This window comes from Crotalus tigris, unplaced genomic scaffold, assembly GCF_016545835.1.
Source record: "Crotalus tigris isolate CLP2741 ecotype Arizona unplaced genomic scaffold, ASM1654583v1 scf7180000022970.308977840:1548163, whole genome shotgun sequence".
In the NCBI taxonomy this organism is placed as follows: domain Eukaryota; kingdom Metazoa; phylum Chordata; class Lepidosauria; order Squamata; family Viperidae; genus Crotalus; species Crotalus tigris.
Window position 1 is genome coordinate 1511901 of NW_024099557.1, and position 24455 is coordinate 1536355.

General features: G+C 44.2%; 1 protein-coding gene across 1 annotated transcript in view; it reads left to right on the forward strand.

Moving 5' to 3' along the window:
- The window catches only part of BSG (basigin (Ok blood group)), a 50494-nt gene that overhangs the window by 9043 nt on the left and 16996 nt on the right, over positions 1 to 24455 (forward strand). Inside the window, exons 2-3 of the mRNA XM_039319249.1 lie at positions 12689 to 13036; positions 22629 to 22788. Of these exons, the coding sequence (XP_039175183.1) occupies positions 12689 to 13036; positions 22629 to 22788 (508 nt within the window). The remainder of the gene's footprint in view (positions 1 to 12688; positions 13037 to 22628; positions 22789 to 24455) is intronic.

Sequence of the window (24455 nt, forward strand, 5' to 3'; positions counted from 1 at the left end):
TGAAATTGCTTAGTTTAAAAGTTAATTAGAGATAATTTAATTCAATTTAATTGACCACTCAAGCAGGGGGAGATCTCCCACCCAGAGCCACAATGGCTACAACTAGCCGTCTGGCTCTTGAACGGTCAATTTTAGCCAAGGGGGCTTGCTCACAGGGTGTAATTAGGGTCATACAGGCATCAAGGCGCCCCTCCACGAACCGTATCTACGAGGCCACGTGGAGAAGCTTCCAATCATGGTGCTCTAAACAGGAATTGTTACTCGAAGGGATCACAATTCCCAAGATCCTAGAATTTTTACTAGATGGCCTAGAGAGGGACCTCTCGCCAAACACACTGCGCAGGCAAATCGCCGCCCTCTCAACTATACTTTCTGCCAGCCCCGGTGAATCCTTGGGCAAGCATCCCTTAATACGATCCTTCCTCAAGGGGGCTGCAAACATCAGACCGCCAACCGTGCACAGGTATCCATCGTGGGAACTACCACGAGTACTACAAGCTCTTACCAGAGCGCCCTTCGAACCACTCAAAACATGTGACATTCGCTATCTGACCCATAAGGTAGCATTCTTGGTAGCCATCACGTCAGCTCGGCGGATATCCGAGTTAGCTTCTCTCTCAATGAGGAAGGACCTGTGCCATTTTCACAGGGACAAGGTAGTCCTAAGAATAGACCCTTCATTCATTCCAAAGGTCAACTCCCTTTTTCACAGATCACAGGAAATAGTCCTACCAGACTTCTGTCCAAAACCAGCTCATCCCCTGGAGCAACAATGGCACACCTTGGACGTACGCAGGGCACTAAGACATTACATTTCACGCACAGCGGAATTCCGACGCTCGGAAGCGCTTTTCATATCCTTCAACCCTGCTACTAGGGGCCGGAAGGTCTCGTCCTCTACCATCGGTAGGTGGATTAGGGCATGCATCACGGGGGCATACCAGGCGGAGTCCTTGCAAGTCCCCAAGCATATCACGGCCCATTCCACAAGGAGTGCTGCCACCTCAGCAGCATGGGCCATGCAGGCTTCTATTGAAGAGGTATGCAGGGCAGCCACTTGGGCCTCGCCCTCTCCATTCATTCGTCATTACAAAATCGACAGGTACTCCTCTGCAGAGGCCTCCTTCGGTAGGAGGGTTCTCCAGCAGGTGCTAGACCAAAGTTGCACACGGGACCAGTCTATTCCCCAACCCAAGGGACAATAGGCTTTGGTATGTCCCACTGCGTGGATTATCCATCTCCAGTGCTGGAGAAGGGGCGTTGACTTACCTGAACGCCTTTTCTCAGCACGGAGATGGATAATCCACACCCACCCTTATAGACTAGAATAATAGGGTATATTTAGTGGAGCCAAAACGTCTTACTGTCAGTCAATGGCTGCGCTCGAGTCAAGACTGGAGGATCATGGTCCAAGACGGGGCGTGGCAACTTTGGCTGACTGATCTGATTGGCCAGGAATACAGTCTCAACCCACTGCGTGGATTATCCATCTCCGTGCTGAGAAAAGGCGTTCAGGTAAGTCAACGCCCCATCTCCCAGTATTCAAGGCCAAGGAAAACACTGTTGTGAGAAGCACCATTTGGAGCACATGTGAGTGATCTCCTTTCCTCTCCTTATCCAAAGAGGTTCCTTGGTTTTTTTTCCACAGCTATGTTGGCTGTGCTTCAACTCACCATACCTCCTGTGGAAATCTGAACTTAGATAACAGTCTAATGAAACTCTCTAAAATTTCAGAAAGTATAAATGTAGCTTGATTTTTAATATCTTGAATAGTTTTGCTTCTAGAAGATTAGAGTCTGTTTGATGCTGGAAATCTAGTGTGTGTTTTTTTCTAGGGGTATGTAAAATTTGTTGAGGTTGAAACACTTCCAGTGAGGTTAAAATAACCCCTTTCAAGTTTGAAACAGCTGATTGGCCTCAAAAATAGTTTACATACCTCTTTGGCTCCTCTAAAGGTCTCACAGGGTTTCTCAAAATCTCTAGCTGACATTTCTGCTCTTGTTCTTAGACATGTGTGAAATTCTAAAGTACACCTAGAACTTAAAATGACCACCGTGCCTTCATTTACTCAAGGTGACTTACAACATTATTATATTGCAATAACTTTTTAACATTGAAGGTCAAAGTGGATTGAGTCATAAGAGCAGTCCTCTGTAACGAAATAGCAGCGTTCCTCTGCATATGTTCATTTTATAGCAGTATCGCATGTTTCTTCGTTGTAATTTTGCCCATGCAATCTTTAATTTGTCACATTTGATATATATCTTTTGAGAGATGCCCAAAGGTTTATCATTGATTCACTTATGCAAGCGATGCTTAGCCCTTTCTTTTCATATTAAAACTCTGGATCATGCAGTGAAACCAGTGGGTGATAGATTCAAAGCTGATTTGCAGAATTGATAATCGAAGCCTTTGTTGTTATAAAATTCTGTGATGATGCCCTGTCCAGATAACCTTTACAAACTACGAACATCGGCCAGTAGTTAAGGTTCCCTGGTTTATCTCTAAGGTGGTGTTAGAAATTTGCAGTAAGAGATCTTCATGCCATGGCATAAGTAATTTTGTAATATTGGAAGACATTTATAGCATTAGCAGGTTACAAAGTGCTGGTGTTTATGCGCGCACACAGTTTGAAGTAGAATCTGCATCTGAGATCTCTTGCATTTTAGTTGGAAGGATCAGAAGGAGGAATTAATTGATTGGCAACAAGAAGCTGTAGATCTGTAGTTAAGTAGAGATAGTCCTCAGGTTGTGACCATAATGGAGCCTCACTATCACGGTCATAACTGAGGTCGGTCATAGCAGTAGCACTTAGACTAGGGGTCCTCAAACTTGGCCCTTTTCTGACATGTAGACTTCAACTCCCAGAATTCCTCAGCCAGGCATGCTGGCTGAGGAATTCTGAGAGTTGAAGTCCATAAGTCATAAAAGGGTCAAGTTTGAAGACCCCTGACTTAGACTTATATACCACTTCACTGTGCTTTGCAGCCCTCTCTAAGCGGTTTACAGACTCAGCATCTTGCCCCTCCCAAAAATCTGGGTCCTCGTTTTACCAACATTGGAAGGATGAGTCAACCTTGAGCCTCTCAGGATCGAACCGCTGGCAGTCGGCAGAATCAGCCTGCAATACTGCACACTGTGCCACCATGGTTCCTGACCAATTCGATTTTACAGCTCCTTTTGAGGCAGTTGTTAAGGGAACCAGTGGTTTACTATGGGCACAGGTTTGCCGAAAAGTGAAAGTAAATGCTGGGTTTTTTGGCAAAACTACGATAAGATGCTCTCACATGACTGTGGGATAGTGCAAACAGGTGTAAACATGACCCAGTTGCTGAGAGCCCAGAGTGCCATCATGTGACCGCAGAAGGCTTGACCATCGGACCTTTGGATCCAGGTCATAAGTATCCCCTATGTAAGTCCATTTAGAAGTTTGAATGGTCACTAAACAACTAGTCATGAATCGAGGACAATATGATTTGAGTAAACAGTAAAGAATCACAAGAGATGTTGTTGACAAACCACAGGTGTAGCACTTATGCTACTGAATCAAAGATGTAACACTTTAGAAAATTTAAAAACAAATTTATTTGTGACCTAACTGATTTCTTAACATACCTCAGATGATTTTCTTTGCTTCATTCAGAGTCATTTTTTTGTTTATGCTTCACCTTCTCCCCCTCCCCCCAGAGTTCAAATGCTGCTGAAAAATTGATTGACAGAAAAGAAGACCACCTTAAGAGATTTCTAGGGCTGTTTCATATATGCTTTCTGTTTGCTTGGAAGAAGACAAAGAGTGGCTTCTTGAGTATTTTCACATATCCCCTCAGGCGAAAAAAGATATTTCAGAGTGTACAAGTAACACCTGTTAGCTTCTTAAACCAAATGCCTCTTTTTCTGACATTGTGCTGCAGTGTAGATTATAATTTCCCTTTTAAATCCAAAGCAGAAAACAGATAAAAAAGAAAATAATTATAGAAAAAGAAAGGGGGGGAGAAGCAACTTATATATTGTATAAGCTTCTTAAATAAAAGTTTTCCACAACAGTTTTAATAAAGATTGGCCATATTTCTTTTCAATTGTTTGTACATAATTTAGTGTATAAACAACTGTTTCATAGGTATCAGTTAATACACGGGTCTTCACTAAGTAATTAGAGCCAGAAATTTATCTTTCCAAAACTGAAAGATTAGTTTCTGAGTTGGATAACGTAGATGCTGACCTCTATCTATAACCTGGCAGATTAATGTTTGATTAGACTAATCTTTGAATAGATCATTAGCTCAGCAGCTCTGTGAATGTGCATGTGACACATCTTTAGGGCTACCATCCGGTTTTTACTGGACACGCTAGAGCTGCAAAATGGAAGCAAAGAGCAGCAGTCTTGTGAAACAGCAAATATTTCCACTTTTCTCTTTATCTTTGCAATGTAGGTTACAATTGGCCTGTGGGAGTAGCTTACGTGTTTCAAAAATGCCATATCCTTATCACTTCTTTGGAAAGCCTTGGGTCTGCCTTATTTATACTGGACACGGAACAGATGGAGCTGCTTTATTTATTAGATTTTAAAGTTAATCCAGACCAGTGGTTCTCAACCTTTTTAATGCCGTGACACCCCCCCAACCAGTCGTAAGTCAAGGACTACTCAACCAGTCGTAAGTCGAGGACTACTCAACTGGTGCAGCACCGTTTGCAGAATGGGACTTTTGGCAGGCTCAGCAGGGCAGAGACAGCCTGGACAATTCCTATTGGCTTTTGAAAGCCAATAGAATTAGACTCTATTCAAGAGAGTCTATTCTATTGGCTTTCAAAAGCCAATAGAATAAAAGGGAGTAGCACAGCTAAGGAAAAGGGGGAAAAAATGGCGGACTGCGTTGTTTGGCGACCCCCGTGAAATGGTCGTTCGACCCCAAATGGGGACCCGACCCACAGGTTGAGAACCACTGATCCAGACCAACCCAGTGAAATGCAGCTGGCAAAGTATTTTAATCAAAGGTGTTGTTTTGTTGTTTTTAATTGCAGATGTTAAGGATTGAACAAACAAACCATACATTTGCTGCATTAAAGAGAGAGATCATTGCTAAGAGATATTCTTGGATGCCCCCACATGGGAAGCAGATATGTTCCAGTCCTGTTCTTGCTCCTCTTCCCCCTCAGTCTGTTTCTTATCTGGCTAAGAGCACAGTGTTGCAAATGTCCTGATGAGATATGTTCCGGGACAATGTCTGCTTTGTGAGGGAGTGTTTCAAAATAAGGGATGGAGAGAAGAGAGAGTATCTCCAGCAGGCTCTTGTGGTGTTGATAACATCTAGCTTTGATGTGTTCTTAACTGAACCATCTCAAATCCCTTTGAGAGTTTTCTCTTAAACCAGTTGTTTCTCAACCTTGACAATTTTAAGGCATGTGGACTTCAACTCCCAGAATTCCACAGCCAGCATTGCTGGCTGTGGAATTCTGGGAGTTGAAGTCCACATCCCTTAAAATTGTCAAGGTTGAGAAACACTGTCTTAAACAATACACTATTGGGTTCGGGAATCTTTTTTTTTTCACAAGGAAGTTATCTTCATCCTTGAACCTGCTTGTTCTGCTACCTTATCTAGCTTGGAAGCATCTTGCAACTAACTTTGGTAGATTTTTATAGCAGCATAGTCAGCTTTACAAAGTTATTACTATTTTATATTGGGCCATTTCTGTACTTGGCAGACTATGGCATTTTCTATTGCAAAATAAAGATACACCCGCTGAGAAATTGAAGCACATGTTTGGGTGGATCTGTTATAAAGAGATTAAAATGTTATCTCCCTGGTCACTTCAACTGGCATCTGTTTAAAATTTTATCCTAGCTCTGCAGTGCTAGAACAAACTTGTTTGCTGTGTTTAAACTTCAGTGTCTAAAATAAAACTAAGATTCTAATCTAAAATGTAGAAGACTTGTGTTATTAAAGCTTAAGATGCATGACTTCTGGTAGCCAATATCTTATTTTTAGTTGGGAGGTAGAGGCATTATTTAGTGAATGGAATATTTTTTAAAAATATCTTTTTAAAAAAGAATATCTTTTTATTTTTTATTTTTTGCTTTAGAAGAACATTGCTGTTGGCAAAAGCAGCAGTCTAAAGAGGTTAGCCAGTTATTAGATACAACCTTTGATCAGAGAACTTGTTTTTAGTTGAAGGTGGCTTTGAAGCAAAAATCACATGTTTTTCCTTTGGGCAAAAATCTAGGCAGAAACAGCTGAAAAATCAGTGGTCTATAACTGTCTTTAGACAGTGACCTGCTGTTTTACTGTAGTCCTTTTTCTCCATTCTAAGTAAGGGTTTTGATTAGGCTTAAGCAGGCTTTTAACCCAATCATTTTACTTCACTTGCCATCTTACATTCAGAAGACTACTATTTCTTCTCTGCTTTTAATTGGGAATATAAATATTGCAAATGTGATTAAAGTTAATACGTGATGGCCAAGCATAGAACAGTTATCTGGGCTTAATATATCTGTGTTTCCTTGTTAGCTTTTGCTGCTTCCCTCCTATCTGTTGGCGCATCCTTGGAAGGAGTCCTGAGAGCTTGGCCCTTGTTTCAATTCATCTTGTACTTTATATAGAAGAGCTATTTTAAATGGTTTAAATGATTCTAACATTTTATTGGATATGTGAACCGGCAATTAAGCTGTCTAAGAAGTTTCAACTATAAAGGAGCTGAACATTTTAACAGCCTACTTCGGTCTCCCCTAAGTGTTGCAGAAATAAGTAAAAATAATACGAGTTATCACTGCAGTTAAAATATAGTAATTTCACACAAAAAGACAATCTTCAGAAGTGAGTTACAGAATGCACTTTCTCCTAGAAGGAGATATTTGCACAGATCTGTGAGGAGATGGGCAGTTTTAAACATTGGATGGATGGATAGATAGATAGATAGATAGATAGATAGATAGATAGATAGATAGATAGATAGATAGATAGATAGATAGATAGATAGATAGATCTTCATCAGGGTCCAGTCCAAGCTGGGAATAAACAAAATGGAGACTGCTTTAGAAAGAAAGTTACAGTTTATTGGAAAGGAGAGTCAGGCAGAAAGATGACTCTGGGAAAGCTGACCACATGTAGCAGAAAGTGGTGGGCTTTTCTACATTCTTGAGCTTTTGTTTGGAGTTGTTCCTGTGGCATGAACTTTGACCTGAGTGTATCTTTCTGGTATTCTGATGGTAGTGGAGTAATCCTATTATGCCCCAAAGGTCATATCCTGCTTCCCTGGGGCTGTGGCTGATGACTGTTGGATTATTTGGTATGAGGGATTGTTGATTCTAGGGATCTTACTTTTTAATCCCAGCTTCCTGGCTCCAATCTTTCTGACAAGATCATCACATCTGCATTTCTGCAGACCTGGTTTCTGTTTGGGGCAGAGAGACTTTGGGGGGGGGGTCTGCCTTTAAGATCCTTTGGGGAAACATATTTTGCCTTTTTAATTTTTCCCAAAATATTTCTCTCTGGATTCTTCCGATAGATGGTAGGTAGGTAGGTAGGTAGGTAGGTAGGTAGGTAGGTAGGTAGATAGATAGATAGATAGATAGATAGATAGATAGATAGATAGATAGATAGATAGATAGATAGATAGATAGATCCCACATAGCTATGCTGTGCACTAATCTTTGCTTCTCTTACTAATTCATACCCATCATAAAATCATCCTAAAGCTACCTACTATATTTCACATATTAAAACACCACCAACAAAAGTTTAAAAATCAGTAAAGGAGAATATTTATAGTTCAGGGTTGAAATGAGGGTTTTTTTTGTGCTCTCTTGAGTTGGTTGTTTTCTGGCAGACGTTTTATTACTCAAACTAGGTAACTTTTTACCTGTTACCTAGTTTGGGTAATGAAACGTCTGCCAGAAAACAACCAAGCTCAGAGAGCACCAAGGTCCCCTCAGTTTAAAATCAACCAGTATTCCAATTCATCTGGACAAATATCTAAGGTGTTAGTATAAAACCATTGAAAAGTATAATAACCATTGAAAAGCATTTCAACATAAAAAGCATTTCAACATAAAACTATTTTAAAAGTCCACATTTTCATCCAGGGGAAATCCATCATGGCTTCCAAATAGACTCCCTGTTTATTAGTCAAATCTTGGCTGGATTATGGATCAGAAAGGACAAAATACTATAATTTTTCCTTCTTGTGGCTTCTTTGAAGGGAGTTTTAAAAATATGGGTAGGGTTACCATAAATTGTTCTGATGGGTACAAACTATCTAGCTATCTATTTTTCATATGTCTCCGAGGGAGATTTTAATAAGACTAAAAATGTGAGTGAGAAGGTGCAAAAACTATGGCAATTTGCAATTTTTCTGAATACTTGATTTTGGTTGTGGATTGAGTTTATAAGTGTAACCTTCTGACCTTTCCTTGAGCCATAGGAGATCAGGATTTTTTTTTTAAATTAAAGTTCAGTTCTATGATAGCCTGATTTCAAGATCTCTTGTTGGAAAATAGTTTTTTCTGAGATTGATATAGAACAGAGGTCTTCAAACTTGTCCCTTTTATGACTTGTGAACTTCAACTCCCAGAATTCCTCAGCCAGCAAAGCTGGCTGAGGAATTCTGGGAGTTGAAGTCCACAAGTCATAAAAGGGACAAGTTTGAAGACCCCTGATATAGCATGTCTCAGGAGATTACGTTTTGTCCCCCTGTTTTTTGACATTATGGTTACTTGCATACTTACATGCCCATGCACCAACACAGAGCAACAGTAGGTAACCTTTTGTGTGTAGTAGTAGACTTACCTGGAGTCAATAGTACCTCATGATTATCTCACAAAACGGCTGCTGTTGGAGAGTGTGATTGTCTGTTCATAAATGGAAAGGGACATCACAAAATACCGTATTTTCCGGCGTATAAGACGACTTTCTAAACCATGCAAATCTTCTCCGAAGTCGGGGGTCGTCTTATACGCCGAGTCGTCTTATACGCTGGAAAATACGGTACATGTTTTTGCAGATGTTCGTAAGCCAGGCATCATACAAAACAGTACTTTATCTTAATTTTATGACGTGAGACCCTGTATATATCTTCTCTTTAGCTCTGAAACACAACAGCATTATTCGTGCATGCTCCTCACCAAATGCTTGTAATCGGTTGGTGTCTGTTTTAAAAAATGCTTGATTAGAATCCCATAGGAGGTGAATTCAGCGTAACAAGTTGCTTTAGATCAAGCCACTGCACTTGTAGTTGATTTAAGAGTGCAGGTTTTTATTTATATTAACCTGGTATTTTTTGACATCTCTGGCAGGTTCACAGGAGCTCTTAGGGAGCGGCAGGGCTGTGATTACATGCCTGAGTTCTGCTCCAATATAGGCCTGACTGAACAGAATACAATGTGCCCCATTGCACAATGTAACTGAAGCCTCTCTTGGAGGAAAAACACCACTCCGTTTTACTTAAAATTCCATTTACGAAGGAGAAAGGGTTCTAGAAAAGTGGATCAGAGCAACATTGATGAGGGCTGATCACCACACTAAGAAAATCAGAGTCTGTGTTTGAAATCACACGAGCATAGGAGATGCAGAGGTAGTCCTCGACTTAAAATTATTTGTTTAGTGACCTTTCAACGTCATAGCAGCACTGAAAAAAACTGACATGACCAGTCCTTACAAACATGGCAGCGTCCCTACCATCACGTGATCAAAATTCAGGCACAGTTGTCAACTGGCATGTATTTATGACTGTTGTACCATCCCAGGGTGATATAAATCAGCATTTGTGATTTACTCAACTGGCTTCCAACAAGGAAAGTCAATGGGTGAGGCTGGATTTGCTTAATGAACCGGTGATTCACTTAACAATCAGAGTGATTTGATTAATAACTGTAGCGGAAAGGTCGTAAAGTCAGGCCCTACTTGCTTAAGAACCACCTTGCTTAACAATGGAAATTCTGATTCCAGTTGTCCTATGTTGAGAACTATATAATCTGCACACTGCAGTAATTAAGCAGCAGGGCTTGCAGCAAACTAGAGAGGATAAACAGGGGTGGTTTTTTCCTTCTCTTCAGGTAGTCCTCAATCAAATATACTGAGTTTTGTTGCCATTTGGAGTAGGGATCTAACTTTGAAAAACAAAAAACAGCCTCAACCCTTGAAACAAATGTGTTTATTTGTCACTGTGCCACATCATTCCAGATTCTGAATGGCTGATTTAGAAATGTTCCTTCAACTTCAGCACAAACAAGAGATTTCACACACACACACACACACACACACACACACACACGTTTCCTGTCACTTTCTAATCTTCTTAAAGGCCTTCAGCCCATCCTGTCACAAAATCTCAGTCACGGCTTCTCTTTCTCCTTTTGCAAATCCTTGTGGTGACAGAACCGTCATTAACAGGGAACGGATAGAATAAGCGAGCACACTTTGAGCCCAACAGAAATACATTGTAAATATAATTGCTTCATTAGTGCGGTGCTCTCCTGCCCTTCTTGGTAGGGGCAGCTAAATTGTGCCATGTTTTGATTTGAATGCTAATTGCTTTAGGCAAGGCATGCATTACATTTTGCAAGTCATGTGTATCTATAGTTGTATTGCCTAGTGAGTGACAATCTTAAAGGCCCTGAAAGCAAATCTGTTTGGCTAGTACCGAAAGAGTAAGCCTAATCCATGCCTTTTAAAGGAAACCTGTGCACTCACTACAGCCAGGAATTAGCAACTTTGGATCAGCTGACCCTGTATTTAAAGTGAGGGTAAGCAAAAAGAAATTCTAATTCTTTGGTGCGGTACAAATGAGGACATATTCCTTTGTGACTTGCACCTTCTTTATGAAAGGCCTTATAGTTGTACTTTTGCATACCTGGAAAGAAAAAGTGATCAGGTTTTCTATGAGAACAAGCTGAAGTTGTTTGCGCCAATCACATTGACAGGAGAGAGATTTGGTGTGTTTGGTGCAAAGAATACTGTGAATGTGCTGTTCATTCACTTTTCCCTCAATTACCTACATCAGGGGTCTTCAAACTTGGTCCTTTTATGATTTGTGGACTTCAACTCCCAGAATTCCTCAGCTGGCTGAGGAATTCTGGGAGTTGAAGTCCACAAGTCATAAAAGGGCCAAGTTCAAAGACCCCCGATCTACATTATTGTCCTTTCCCCTTTCCTGGAGAAGAGAAACAGAGTCTGAACTGATGTTTGAAGCAAAGGTGTAAACAAGTAATGTGTCAGTAATGATATATTTGCACATCATCAGTACTCACAATAACTATATCCGAAATTAGAATTGAGAAACTATTTTGTGCAGGTGTTACGCTGGGGCAAAATACTCAGTCCCAGGACTTCCTTATGAATCTATTGCTGAAAGCAGTCTCTTGTATGGAAAGCTAATGCTTTGAAAAAACTCATGAAGGCTAGCAAACTTATCTTTTTTGATAATGCTATAATGGCCTTACAAACATATGAATAAAAGGTTGGGTCGTGCCTTTTCCATGTGTACAAGGTTCTTTGGAGTGCTCCGTAATGGCCTGTGAATTTTTTTAGGGTCCTGATTTGCAAATTGCTTTAGGACACGACTGTAAGACGCTAAGAAAAAGACGCAGGCATGTCTTGAGCAGAGGTTTGAAGCTGCAAGACACAGCTTGACAAACTCTGAGTTTATTGCTTCTTATATACTTGTTACATACATAGGCTTTACCATTAAATGCTGACAAAGGTTTCTTCATGGGAAAATGTCTTCATTTAAGCAACTGTTTTCTAGTAACACATTACATGGTCAAAGATTAGGTAAAGAGCAAACAGGAGAAGGAACTAACAAAGGCAGGAAGAGATAGGAAGTAACTTAAGCATATTATCTATTTAGGTAGGTAAGGTATTAAGTCAAAAGGGTATGACCTTCTGGCTGCTTCATTAGGACAAAGGGTATCAAAAGGTTATGAGGTTGGGGGGGGGGGAAGCATGGCAGTTTGCTGCCCATGCATTTTTCCCCACACAGGATGATGCCACAGAGATTGAACTGTTGTTTGATAAATATTCAATATTGCTTTATTTAAGCTACATTAGTATTGCAGCCTCCATAGTATGAAAGTTAAATAACAAAGAGTAAATGAGTTCTGCTTCGCCTTTTAAAGAAAGAAAAAAAGAAAAATCTTAGTCTGAGTAGAGATAAAATAAGAGATAAGATAAGATAACCTTTATTGACATTTTTTTACTGTGGGCACAACGGACACATCAAAAATGAAATTTAGTTGCCCACTCTCAAAGTGAAACACATACATGACACATACCTAAACATACTATATACAACATATGTATAGACCCACACCCCTACATATACATAACAAATAAATATTAAATACTGTCCATCTTGAATATATAACGGAAGGAGGAAGCTTGAGAGTTCACAAGATTAATGCTGTATGGAATGAAATGATAGGCAAAGAATATGGATGGGACATATTAATATTGTTTTTTTGTTAGAAACTTGTCCATCCTCAGCCATTCATCAAGGCAGGAGAAGCTTTCCAAGTTCTGCTTTCATTACTTTCTGTTTCTTGCAATATAAGCAACCAATTAAGAAATTGGTATATCTCTGTGAGTTACTATTATCCCTTTTTAAAAATCAGAAATATCTTTCTTTTTTGAATGCACTTTTTTTTCTTTCTTTCTTTTTTTGCACTAACCCTTTGTACTAATGCCTCTTCAACTCATAGCTGGCTTTATAAAGTCACCTCTCTCTCAAAAGAAACTGACAGAGGAAAGTGTGGAACTGCACTGTGAGGCTATTGGCAGCCCCATCCCCGAAATCCAGTGGTGGTTTGAAGGAGCAGTTCCCAGTGAAACCGCCATACAGCTGTGGGATGGCGCCTGGCAGGACCGGGTCCAAATCAGCACGACCTACCAGCACCACTCCTCCAGCACTATCGCCATCACTGACCTGGGGATTGAAGACTCTGGCACGTACGAATGCTGGGCCAGCAACGACCCCGATCGTAACCACTTGTCGAAGAGCCCCAAAGTCAAGTGGATCCGCTCCCAGGCGAATGTCATTGTCACTAAGCGTGAGTGGCGGCAGACCTGAGTGTTGGCGTTTCCGCGGACACCGAAATGTCTCCAACGTTACCGTCCCTGCGCCCGCCTCTCCTTCTACCCGTGTCCCGTGGCTTCCCACGACCTTCTAGTTACCTCCGTTTCCTAACCCTTGTGAATCCCACAGGGATCTGCTGTAGCCTTGCTCAAACACACCTCTCCGTTAAAATGATCCTGCCCTTTTGGGATCCATTGCAATGCTGCGTCTCTCGCCCCGATGCTCCCATTAGAAACAGAGAACAGGTTGCCTTGGCGCTGCTTCCACCGGTCATTTCCAAACCTCTTTTTTCTCCCCCCTCCTCCTCCTCTTCTTCCTCCTTCTCCTGCTCTGATATTTCTTCCTGCATCTGTACGGTTGTGCTTGCTTTTTTTTTTTTTGCTTTCCCTCTTTACAAGGAGCACAATTTTCCGTGGGGCGAGTCCAAACAGTATTTGTGCTTGTTGTAATGGCAACTGTTTCTGAGATGGCCAAACTTCCTCTTTGCCACCTAGGTCATATGCTTAGTTCTCCTTGGCTGTGGAATGACCAGTCGGCTGTCCTTCCATACGCAGAGCTGCAAGTCAAATTTTTAACAGAAAAAAAAAAAATAACCCACGATGCAGCTAACGCAGGGGTCCTCAAACCTGGCCACTTTAAGACTTGTGGACTTCAACTTCCAGAATTCCAGAGGCAGCCATGCATGGCTGGCTGGGGAATTCTGGGAGTTGAAGTCCACAAGTCTTAAAGTGGCCAGGTTTGAGGACCCCTGGGCCAATGGCTAAAATGCTGAACTTGCATTTATGGGCTTCAGTTTTGGATTTATATGCATTTTATACATTTTCACTCTTGGCTTTCAAATTCTCCCGAAGCCTCTTGAAAGTTTGATCAAGGATTCCTTCATGAGATCAGGAATGACTTTCCCATTCCCAAGGCTAAGATCTCCTGGGTTCATATGAGGCAATGGTGCAGCCTGGCCAGCCTAGCCAATGCAACATATGAACTAGGTCCATGCTGTATAGACTATGCTTCAAAACCTCTGCAGTAGACTAGCTTCACTGGTAGACGTTCAAGGTGTCTCTCTGTGAGAAATTGTTCCTTAACTGAAGGAAGTTTGCAAATAGCTGTTCTATCCATGGCTCGTTTAAAACGAAACGAAATAATTCTTGATAAACGGAAACATCTTTAGAAGGGCACGTCTCAGGAGGGTGTTTTATCTTATACCCAGTCTGATGGGAAATGGCTGCCATGGATGAATTGGCGGGGAAAATATTCATAGCAGTATTTCTCTTGAAATGAAAATGGTGATTAAATATGACAGTTGGCTTGGATAAACTTCTTTCAGTGCTCAAAATCTTTGTTTAGAGCAGTGGTTCTCAACCTTTTTAATGCCATGACCCCCCCCCCAACCGGTCGTAAGTCGAGGACTACTGAACCGGTCAAAAGTTGAGGACTACTCAACTAGTGCAGCACCGTTTGCAGAATGGGAATTTTGGCGGGCTCAGCAGGGCAGAGACAGCCTGGACAATTCCTATTGGCTTTTGAAAGCCAATAGAATTAGACTCTATTCAAGAGAGTCTATTCTATTGGCTTTCAAAAGCCAATAGAATAAAAGGGAGTAGCACAGCTAAGGAAAAGGGGAAAAAGTGGCAGACTGTGTTGTTTGGCGACCCCCGTGAAATGATCGTTCGACCCCAAATGGGGTCCCGACCCACAGGTTGAGAACCACTGGTTTAGAGGTTGAAGTGAAAGCCCAGTGCCCTTTGGGGGGGGGGTAAGTTGCACACCCACTACATTTCATTCTGTTTCCCTGCAGTTTAGGGGAGGGTCATTAATTTGTTGAAATCCAAAAGAAACAAAGCGTGAAAATAGCCACATAGTCCTCTTGGGCAGGGCTAGGCAACCTTGGCTCTTTTATGACTGGTAGACTTCAGCTCCCAGAGTTCCTGAGCCAGCCATGCTGAGGGGAAAGGGAGAGGTTTCCAAGCTGAGCCATGCTGGCTCAGGAATTCTGGGAGTCGAAGTCCACGAGTCATAAAAGAGCCAAGGTTGCCTACTCCTGTTCTTGGGTATTCCATGCATACGAACTGGGGTGCATTTGTCCCATTGTTTCTCTCTCAAAGAAACGCCAAGAAAATAGCTATGACCATTGTGACTTTGTGACTGACCTTATTCCTCACCAGGTGAGAAATCCTCCTTCATGGCAGGTGAGAGCTAATACAGGTAGTCTTCGACTTACAACAGTTCATTTAGGGACCGGACCGTTCAGAGTTAACAATGCCACTGAAAAAAAGTGACTTATGACCATTTATCACACTTGTGATCTTGTGATCAAAATTCATGCACTTAGCAACTGGTTCATACTTATGACGGTTACCGTGTCCCGGGGTCACGTGATCTCCGTTTGAGACCTTCTGACAAGCAAAGTCAATGGAGAGGCCAGATTCACACAGCAATTGTGTTACTAACTTAAGAACTATACGCAGGGGTAGGCAACCTTGGCTCTTTTATGACTCGTGGACTTCAATTCCCAGAATTCCTGAGCCAGCCAGGAAGTTGAAGTCTGGGAGTTGAAGCCCACAAGTCATAAAAGAGCCAAGGTTGCCTACCCCGGAACTATAGTGATTCACTTGAAACTGTGGCAAGAAGACTTGTAAAATAGGGCAAATCTCACTTAACCAAGTGGCTTACTTAGCAGCAGAAATTTTGGGCTCCATTAATAATAATAATAATAATAATTAAAAAAAAATTTTTTTTTAAAGCTAAAAATTAAGCGACTGCAGGGCCAACAGGCCTAAAGACAGAACACACAATATTATCATCATCACCATTATTGTTGTTGTTGTTGTTATTATTATTATTTTATTATTGTTGTTGTTCCTATTATTAGTATAATAGTAATAGTATTAATAAGAATAAATTCCGCTCTAGGTGACCGCCATTTGATACCTGCTGTGTATTAAGTCAGGCCTACAGACCCTTTTGAGGTCGCCACTGATATTTTTTGCCTCCCTTTTCCTTTTTCTACTGGTGCACGTTGCCTGGTCACCTAAGGCCTCCGGGCGGAACCCAAAGAGTGGTTCCAAACGTGCCTTCGGTACCTCCCTCAGCTACCGTGACCTTAGCCCAGAGAGAATATTTTTGTTGTGGTCGGGTGATCAGGGGAACAGTCCTGGTACTTGTTCCAATTTCGCTCCCGCCAATACTTGCCTGCCTGAGCGTCTTCTCAGTTTTTCTGGGACTGCTCAAGCGGAATGGAGGGACCCTCGTTGCCTCAATCCATGAGCACGACCCCTCCATCTCCCAATTACGGCTGCAACACACCTTCTGACCAGAAGGCGGCAGGCAAGTGCAAAGCGAAGACAAAACACTCGCTCAAGAGGCCCTCCAAGTTGGCGGAAAAGCAAGCCAGCCGTAGGCACCAGGCCCTGGAGAAGGAGTTCTCCAGAGCGCAGAGGCAGGCCCAATTGGAATTGGTTCAAATAGCGGCCACCGAGATGGAATTACCATTGGGTCCATCCACATCAACCCAGAGCGCATGGTCCATTCCAGGAACACCGCAACCACTGGATCCGCCATCTACATCAGCCCAACAAACAACCACGGCGGCAGGCACAACCACTGAGTCCAACTCTCCACCTGCGGTCACCACACCCAAAGGTAATGACATAGGGGACATCTGGGCAGATGGACGGCTAGAGGCCCTATTAACCAAAGTGGTGGACCGAGCCCTAGCACAGCGCTCCGCCCACCACGACCAGGGGCCCTCCATCTCAGCCATGCCACACTCGGAACTCCCCTCAGAGTCCTCAGGCATTCAGGAACCCGTCTCCCCGGCCCAGTCCTCCATGAGTGGTTATTCTTCACCACAAGAGGAGGATCAACCTGGGATCTCTATGTCAGAGGATGAGGAACTTCCCCCTGAGCCCCCCTCAGGGGGATTATTTAATCCCAACCGCTTCCTCACGATACTACGCAAGGCCACAGCCATTGCGGACATGGGGACGGATCAGTTTTCTCAGCCGCAAGCGACACCGGCCACCACATCCAGACCCGTATTCGTAGAAAAGGTGACAACGCAACACCATATACCTTGCCCCGCCATTTTCCTGAAAGGGATCAAGAAGCCATGGGACTCTCCCGCTTCCTTCCCATCAGTGAGTGGTACGGACAAAAAATTATACAGCACTGCCACAGACCTCAATGAGGCCTTAGAAATTCCTAAAGTAGATGAAGCCTGGACCCCCTTGGTCTCCCAGACAGCCATGGCTGGGGACCTAGTGGAGGCCCTTAAGGCAGATGACAAAAAGTGGGAACAAGCCTTTCGCAAAACCCACCAGACAGCGGCATGGGCCATCAAAGCAGCCACCTCGGCCTCCTTTTTTGTCCGGGCCACCCTCATCTGGTTGCAACAACTACAAACCATAGTTCCTATGGAGGACATACGAACACACCAGGACCTGGCTAAGATGGTAGCAGCCACGGAATACGCTGCAGACGCAACGTTCCAATCGGCCATTTTTTCATCCAGATCCATAGCATCCAACATAATTGCCAGGAGAATGCTATGGCTAAAACACTGGCAAGCTGACACCAAGGCTAAGTGGCGGCTAGCGACCGCCCCTTACTCAAGCAACGGTCTGTTTGGGGAGGCCTTGGACCCCTATCTTGTAGAGAACAAAGACAAGCGGAAGGTCATGGCACACTTGAACAAAAGGTCAGACAAACGTACCACACCTTACTTTCGTAGGCAGTCCTTTCGCCAACCGACAACCACGCCTATCAGTCAGGCACCCAAGCCATTCACTCCCAGGCAGAACAAACCGTACGGCCGCCCCTACGACAGACCGGGGTTCCAGCCCAGACAACAAAACCAGTCGAGACGACCCTTTCGTGGAACGGGTCGTCCGTACCGGAAGACAAAATGACTCCTACATAGACCTACCCATTGGAGGAAGACTAGCTCACTTCTTCCACCAGTGGGAGCAGACCTCCACGGACAACTGGGTACTACAAACCATCCAGTCCGGGCTGTCCCTGGAGTTCCTGGTCACACCCCCAGACCGACTCATCAACTGCTCGGTCTCCAGGAACCCCACCAAACGCAAACTCATGCAGGAGGCCATCCAACACCTGTTGGACATTCAAGCAATAGAACCGGTCCCAGCGGAATACAGAGGCAGAGGATTTTACTCCATCCTCTTCGTGGTTCCAAAGACTTCAGGAGGATGGAGGGCAATCCTGGACCTAAAAAACCTCAACCGCTACATCACATACAAAAAATTCAAGATGCAATCCCTTCAGTCCATCCTGGGAAGCATCAGAGAAGGAGACTTCCTGGCATCGATAGACCTCACGGAAGCCTACCTTCACATCCCCATCCACCCAAACCACCGCCGGTTCCTACGTTTCTGTTACGGGGGAAAACACTTCCAATACAGAGCTCTCCCCTTCGGTCTATCTTCGGCACCCAGGGTATTTACCAAGATACTAGCAGCGGTAGCCGCCAAACTGAGAAAAATCCCAATACGCGTCCAATGTTACCTAGACGACATACTAATCCAAGCAACATCCCTACAGACAGCTCAGGCGGACGTAAGGACCGTCATTCGCGTCCTCCAATTACACGGATTCTCAGTAAACTTTCAGAAGAGCCAGACAGTTCCCTCGTCCAGGCTGCTGCATCTGGGGGCCATGATAGACACAACCAACTGTATGGTCTATCTCTCCCAAGACCGGGTGGCCGGCATCAGGGAACTGGCTCGCTGGGTTCACAGGCAACGTTCAGTTCCGATACTAACACTTTCCCAATTATTGGGCAAGATGGTATCGGCCATAGCCATTGTACCCTGGGCCAGGCTCCACCTACGGGAACTACAGTGGTTTCTGCTCCCGTACCAACGGCAGAACACCAGCGCATCCAACCACCTAGTCAGGGTCACGGCACAAATCCGCAGGGCGCTACGCTGGTGGTGCTCTCGGGCCGTGACCAAGGGGTCACCCTTCAAGGAACCAGTCAGAGTTACCATCACTACAGACGCCAGTCTGTATGGTTGGGGAGCCCATCTGGACTCCCAGTTTGTACAGGGACGTTGGTCCGCCACGGATCTGAGAAACAACATCAACTGGCTAGAACTCAGGGCTATCCACCTAGCCTTGCAACAATTCAAAGACAGAATCAGAGGCCACCACGTTCTAGTCCTAACAGACAACGTAGCAGCCAAGGCGCACATCAATCGGCAGGGGGGGACCAGATCAAAAACCCTGATGACAGAGTCACGACTCCTATTCAGCTGGGTAGAGCCCAATCTGAAGTCACTAAAAGCGGAACACATATCGGGGGTCAACAACCAGCAAGCGGACTTCCTAAGCCGCACCACAGTGGACCCTTCGGAGTGGGGGCTACACCCGAACTTGTTCCTAGACATCTCCCGCAAGTTCGGGTACCCGATCCTCGATCTGTTCGCATCATCAGACAATGCCCAGCTCCCCAGATTTTACTCTCGTTACTTCAACCCGCGAGCAGAGGGGACGGACGCTCTGAGAACTCAGTGGCCTCAGGGTCTGCTTTATGCCTTTCCCCCACTACCACTCATACCGGCGGTCATCCGAAAGCTGATTCAGGAGCGGGCAGAAGTGATCCTAGTAGCACCATATTGGCCACAGAGACCGTGGTTCGCCGACCTGATGAACCTGTCTCAGTCGCCCCCATGGAACATTCCCCCTCATCAAGTGTCCCTACACCAGGGAACCATCAGTCACCCGGAACCCCAATGGTTACAACTGACCGCCTGGCACTTGAGCGCCAGATAATGGCACAGGAACTATTCTCTCCCGGGGCCATTACCATAATTCAAGCTTCACGCCGTCCGGCAACAAACCGCATTTATGACTCCACTTGGAAAAATTTTTGCCTTTGGTGCAGGGAACGGCAGTTTGACTTACACAAACTCTACATCCCTCAGATAGTAGATTACCTCTTGGAGGGACTAGACAGAGGCCTCGCCCCCGCGACCATCCGCAGGCAAGTGGCGGCCTTGTCCACCCTCCTCACCTGCACGGATTCGGTTCCCTTAGCTCACCACCCCAGGATCCGCGCCTTTATCAAGGGCGCCTATAACACCAGACCTCCAGTAATTCACAGGTACCCGTCCTGGGAACTACCGCGAGTCCTTCACGCACTCACTCGGTCACCATTTGAACCATTGGCGACCGTTTCCTTGCGACACCTGTCGCTAAAGGTGGCGTTCCTGATTGCCATCACATCGGCCAGACGAATTTCGGAACTGGCCGCACTGTCAGTCAGAAACGACCTATGCATTTTCCACAAGGACAGGGTGGTCCTTAGGTTAGATCCTGCCTTCATACCGAAGGTGAATTCACTCTTTCACAGGACACAGGAAGTAATTCTCCCAAACTTCTGTCCAAATCCAACACATGACCGGGAGCGGCAGTGGCATACATTGGACGTCCGCAGAGCCTTGCGGCGTTATATAAAGCGTACAGAACCCTTCCGCAAATCGGAGGCCCTATTTGTGTCCTTCCAAGCGGGCACCTTGGGGCGGAAAGTTTCCGCGGGCACCATTGGAAGGTGGATCCGAAGCTGTATCGCAGAAGCTTACAATGTATCATCCCTGCCGCCCCCAAGTCATCTCACAGCCCATTCCACCCGAAGCGCTGCAACTTCGGCGGCATGGGCTACCCAGGCGTCAATCGAGGAAGTTTGCAGGGCCGCGACATGGTCCTCGCCTTCCCCGTTTATACGACACTACAAGATAGACCGCTTTGCATCGGCGGACGCCTCCTTTGGTAGGAGGGTCCTCCAGCAAGTTGTCTCAGAGATCAATCTACCGGCCTTATCTGTTTCCCACCCCTTGGGACAGTGAGGCTTTGGTACGTCCCATCCGTGGATTATCCATCTCCTGTACTGGAGAAGGGGCGTTGGTCTTACCTGAGCGCCTTTTCTCAGTACGGAGATGGATAATCCACACCCACCCCAAGGCCAGCAGGCCGCTAGTAGGGAGCTGAGAGCCAATACCTCGTCAATCATCAGCCAATTCGCCCTCGTTAAGAATGGACTCCACAGGAAGTGGGGGCGTGTCAAGCTTTGGCTACTTGGTCTCAAGAGCAGGCAGACAGAGAAAACCCATCCGTGGATTATCCATCTCCGTACTGAGAAAAGCGTTCAGGTAAGACCAACGCCCCATCTCACTTAACCAAGTGGCTTACTTAGCAGCAGAAATTTTGGGCTCCATTGTGCTTGCACGTTGTGGACTTTCTGCACACTGCCTTCTGCCGTTATTAATCCTTGCATTTCTCACTAAGCCCAAGCCTTTCCTAGGTAGGCAAAGAAGTCTATAGGAAATTTGCCGTTTCCAGAGTCTCTGTGGTTGAGCTGGGCTTAAAGTGGGGACGATCCCACTTAGAGGCTGCCAATTTCTCCCTTTATTTCTCTTCTTGAGCTGGCTTAAGATCCTAAATGCAATTTCTGCTCCTGGCTTAAGATTTGAGCGACAGGTGGCCCTCGGCTTACAATGATTCATTTAATGACCATTTGAAGTTACAACGACGATGAAAAAAGGGATAAGACATTTGTCGCATGACCGTTGCTTGTATCCCCCATCAAAATTTGGATGCTTGGCAACTGGCATGCATTTATGACCTGCAGTGTTCTGGACTCACGTGATCGGCGTTTGCAGCCTTCTGACAAGCAGAGTCACCTTCACTTAACAACCTGTGTTACTAATTTAACAACTGCCGTGGCAAGAAAGATGGTCAAATGGGACAAAACTCACTTAACAACTATCTTGCTTAGCAATGGAAACTTTGGGTTCAGCTGTGGTCATAAGTCGAGTACTACCTGTATACAGCCATTTTTATCAAAATATTCCTGAGTGAGTGAGAGAGTGAGAGAGAGAGAGAGAGAGAGAGAGAGAGAGAGAGAATGGAACTAGATGTTTCTCTATGGTGATTGTTCAGAAAGGAGACGAATGTGCACGTGTGTTTAAGCAGGGAAAAAAAATAAAGCAAATATATTGACTCCAAAACAACAAATAAAGCACCCAGAATGTTTTCAACAATTCAGCGGTCTGTATGCATAGATACACTATTTTCTTTATTCCAGTAGTTGTATTTGTTATTAGTTCACATTAGAATAATGATGTGCTTAAAAGGTGATGTGCTGCTTAGAAATTACTGTTATCTCTGCTTCCTAATCTCTTTCCCTTCAAATCCATGGGATAGTTTTATGTGTGGTGTTTCATGATTTGTACAACTGGCCGCATGGTTAAAACCTCACAGCCTTGATCTTAATGATAAGGATTAAACGCAGTTAGCGGCCCAGCTGCTTTTTTTTTTTAGGCACGCGGGTGAGGTGATCGAACCTTGTGTCAAAACCCAGGGTTCTTCACTTCTTTTCAGAGGTGCTAAAACAGGGCTTCTCAACCTTGGCCACTTTAAGACTTGTGGACTTCAACTCCCAGAATTCCTCAGCCAGCAAAGTGGCCAGGGTTGAGAACCCCTGTGCTAAAACATGCCGACACGTTCATGACATCCTAACCTGGTTTCGTTTTCTTCTTAACAATCAGGGCCCCAAATCTCAACCTCTCCTGAAGTAACTGCTGGATCGAACGTGATTATTTCATGTAACATAAGTGACCCACCAACACCTATCAAAGGCAATTACTGGATGAAAGGAAAGAAGACGCTTGAGTCCAATAAGACCGCTCTGGATTTTACCTCATACATGTAGGTGACTTTGAATAAATCATACATGAGTTAAGTATCAGAACCAGTTTGGTGTAAGGGTTCAGGTGCTAGCCTAGAAACTGGGAGACAGAGTTCTAGTCCCACCTTAGGAATGAAACCGACTAGGTGACTTTGGGCCAATCACCAGGAGACGGTGAGTTCTAGTCCCGCCTTAGACATGAAACCAACTGGGTGAGTTTGGGCCAATCACCAGGAGACAGTGAGTTCTAGTCCCACCTTAGCCATGAAAAACTGGCTGGGTGACTTTGGGCCAGTCACATTTTATCATCCCAATCCACTTCACAGGGTTGTTGTGGAGAAAGGAGGAGGAGGAGGAAGAAATATTTGTATGTTCATCGCCTTGAGTTGTATCTGAAAGAAAATATGGGATAAAAATCTTCAAAAAAAAAAAAAGTATGTATCTCAGATCAGCAGCTTCTCCAAATGGAATATTTCCTCCAAATGCAAAATGAAGAAGCCAGCTCCTTTGGCCCACGTTAACAATGTTCAGTGGAATCATTTTTTACAGTAAACAAAACAAAAATTTGATTTCACTCGGAAGTAAATTGTTGAATGGAGATTATCTCCTAGAAAGTATGCATCGGATTATACTCTGCCCTCGGCACTTAAAGAAGTTAACAACCCAAAGAAGTTAACAACCCGTTCCTTCCTCCTCTCCCTAGAATCTTGCTAGTAGGGTGGGGATGGGAGTAACGAATTGTACGCATTAGCTTAACAACAAGCCTGAAATATTTGCATTGCCTGCAGAAAGCCTAATTCTTCGCTGATTGTCACTGCACAGAAATCTCTGGTGCTTAAACGTTGGGCAGGACTAGCTTCTTTCCAAATTAGAAAGGAGGTGGGAATAGGCAGGTATCCTTCAGCTGAGAACAGTGTCTCACTTAGTGGCAGGCGTAACACAGAAATGGGGAAACGCAGAGTGCAAAATAATTGTTTTTTTTTCTTTTTTAATCCAACTAAGTACTGCAAAAGCCCACAGTATTTAAAGATATAGAGGTAGTCCTTGACTTACAACAGTTCATTTGAAGTTACAGTAGCATTTAAAAAAAGTGACAAGTCTATTTTTTACGCTTAATGACCATTGTGGCACAACCCCCCCCCCCCCGGTCATGTGATCAAAATTAGGACGCTTGGCAACTGGCTCATATTTATGATAGTTGTAGTGTCCCGGGGTCCTGTGATCAGCTTTTTGTGACCTGACAATGGAAACTAGTCAAGGAGAGAAGCAACCTATAACTAAGAAGAAACTTCCCGACAGTTGGAACAATTAACCAGTGGAACAACCTGCCTCCAGAAGCGGTGAATGCTCCAACACTGGAGGATTTTAAGAAGAGACTGGACAGCCATTTGTCTGAAATAGAATAGGGTTTCCTGCCTGAGCAGGGGGTTGGACTAGATAACCTCCAAGGTCCTTTCCAACTTTATAATTATTATTATTAAGTAAAAATCAATGAGGGAAGCCAGATTCACTTAATAACCATACTACTAACTTAACCGCTGCAGTGATGCACTTAAGAACTATGGCAAGGAAAGTTGTAAAACGGGGCAAAACTCATCTCACAAATGTTTCACTTAGCATCATAAATTTTGGGCCGAGTTGTGGTCGTAAGTCGAGGACTACCTCTACTGAAAAGAGAGACATACAC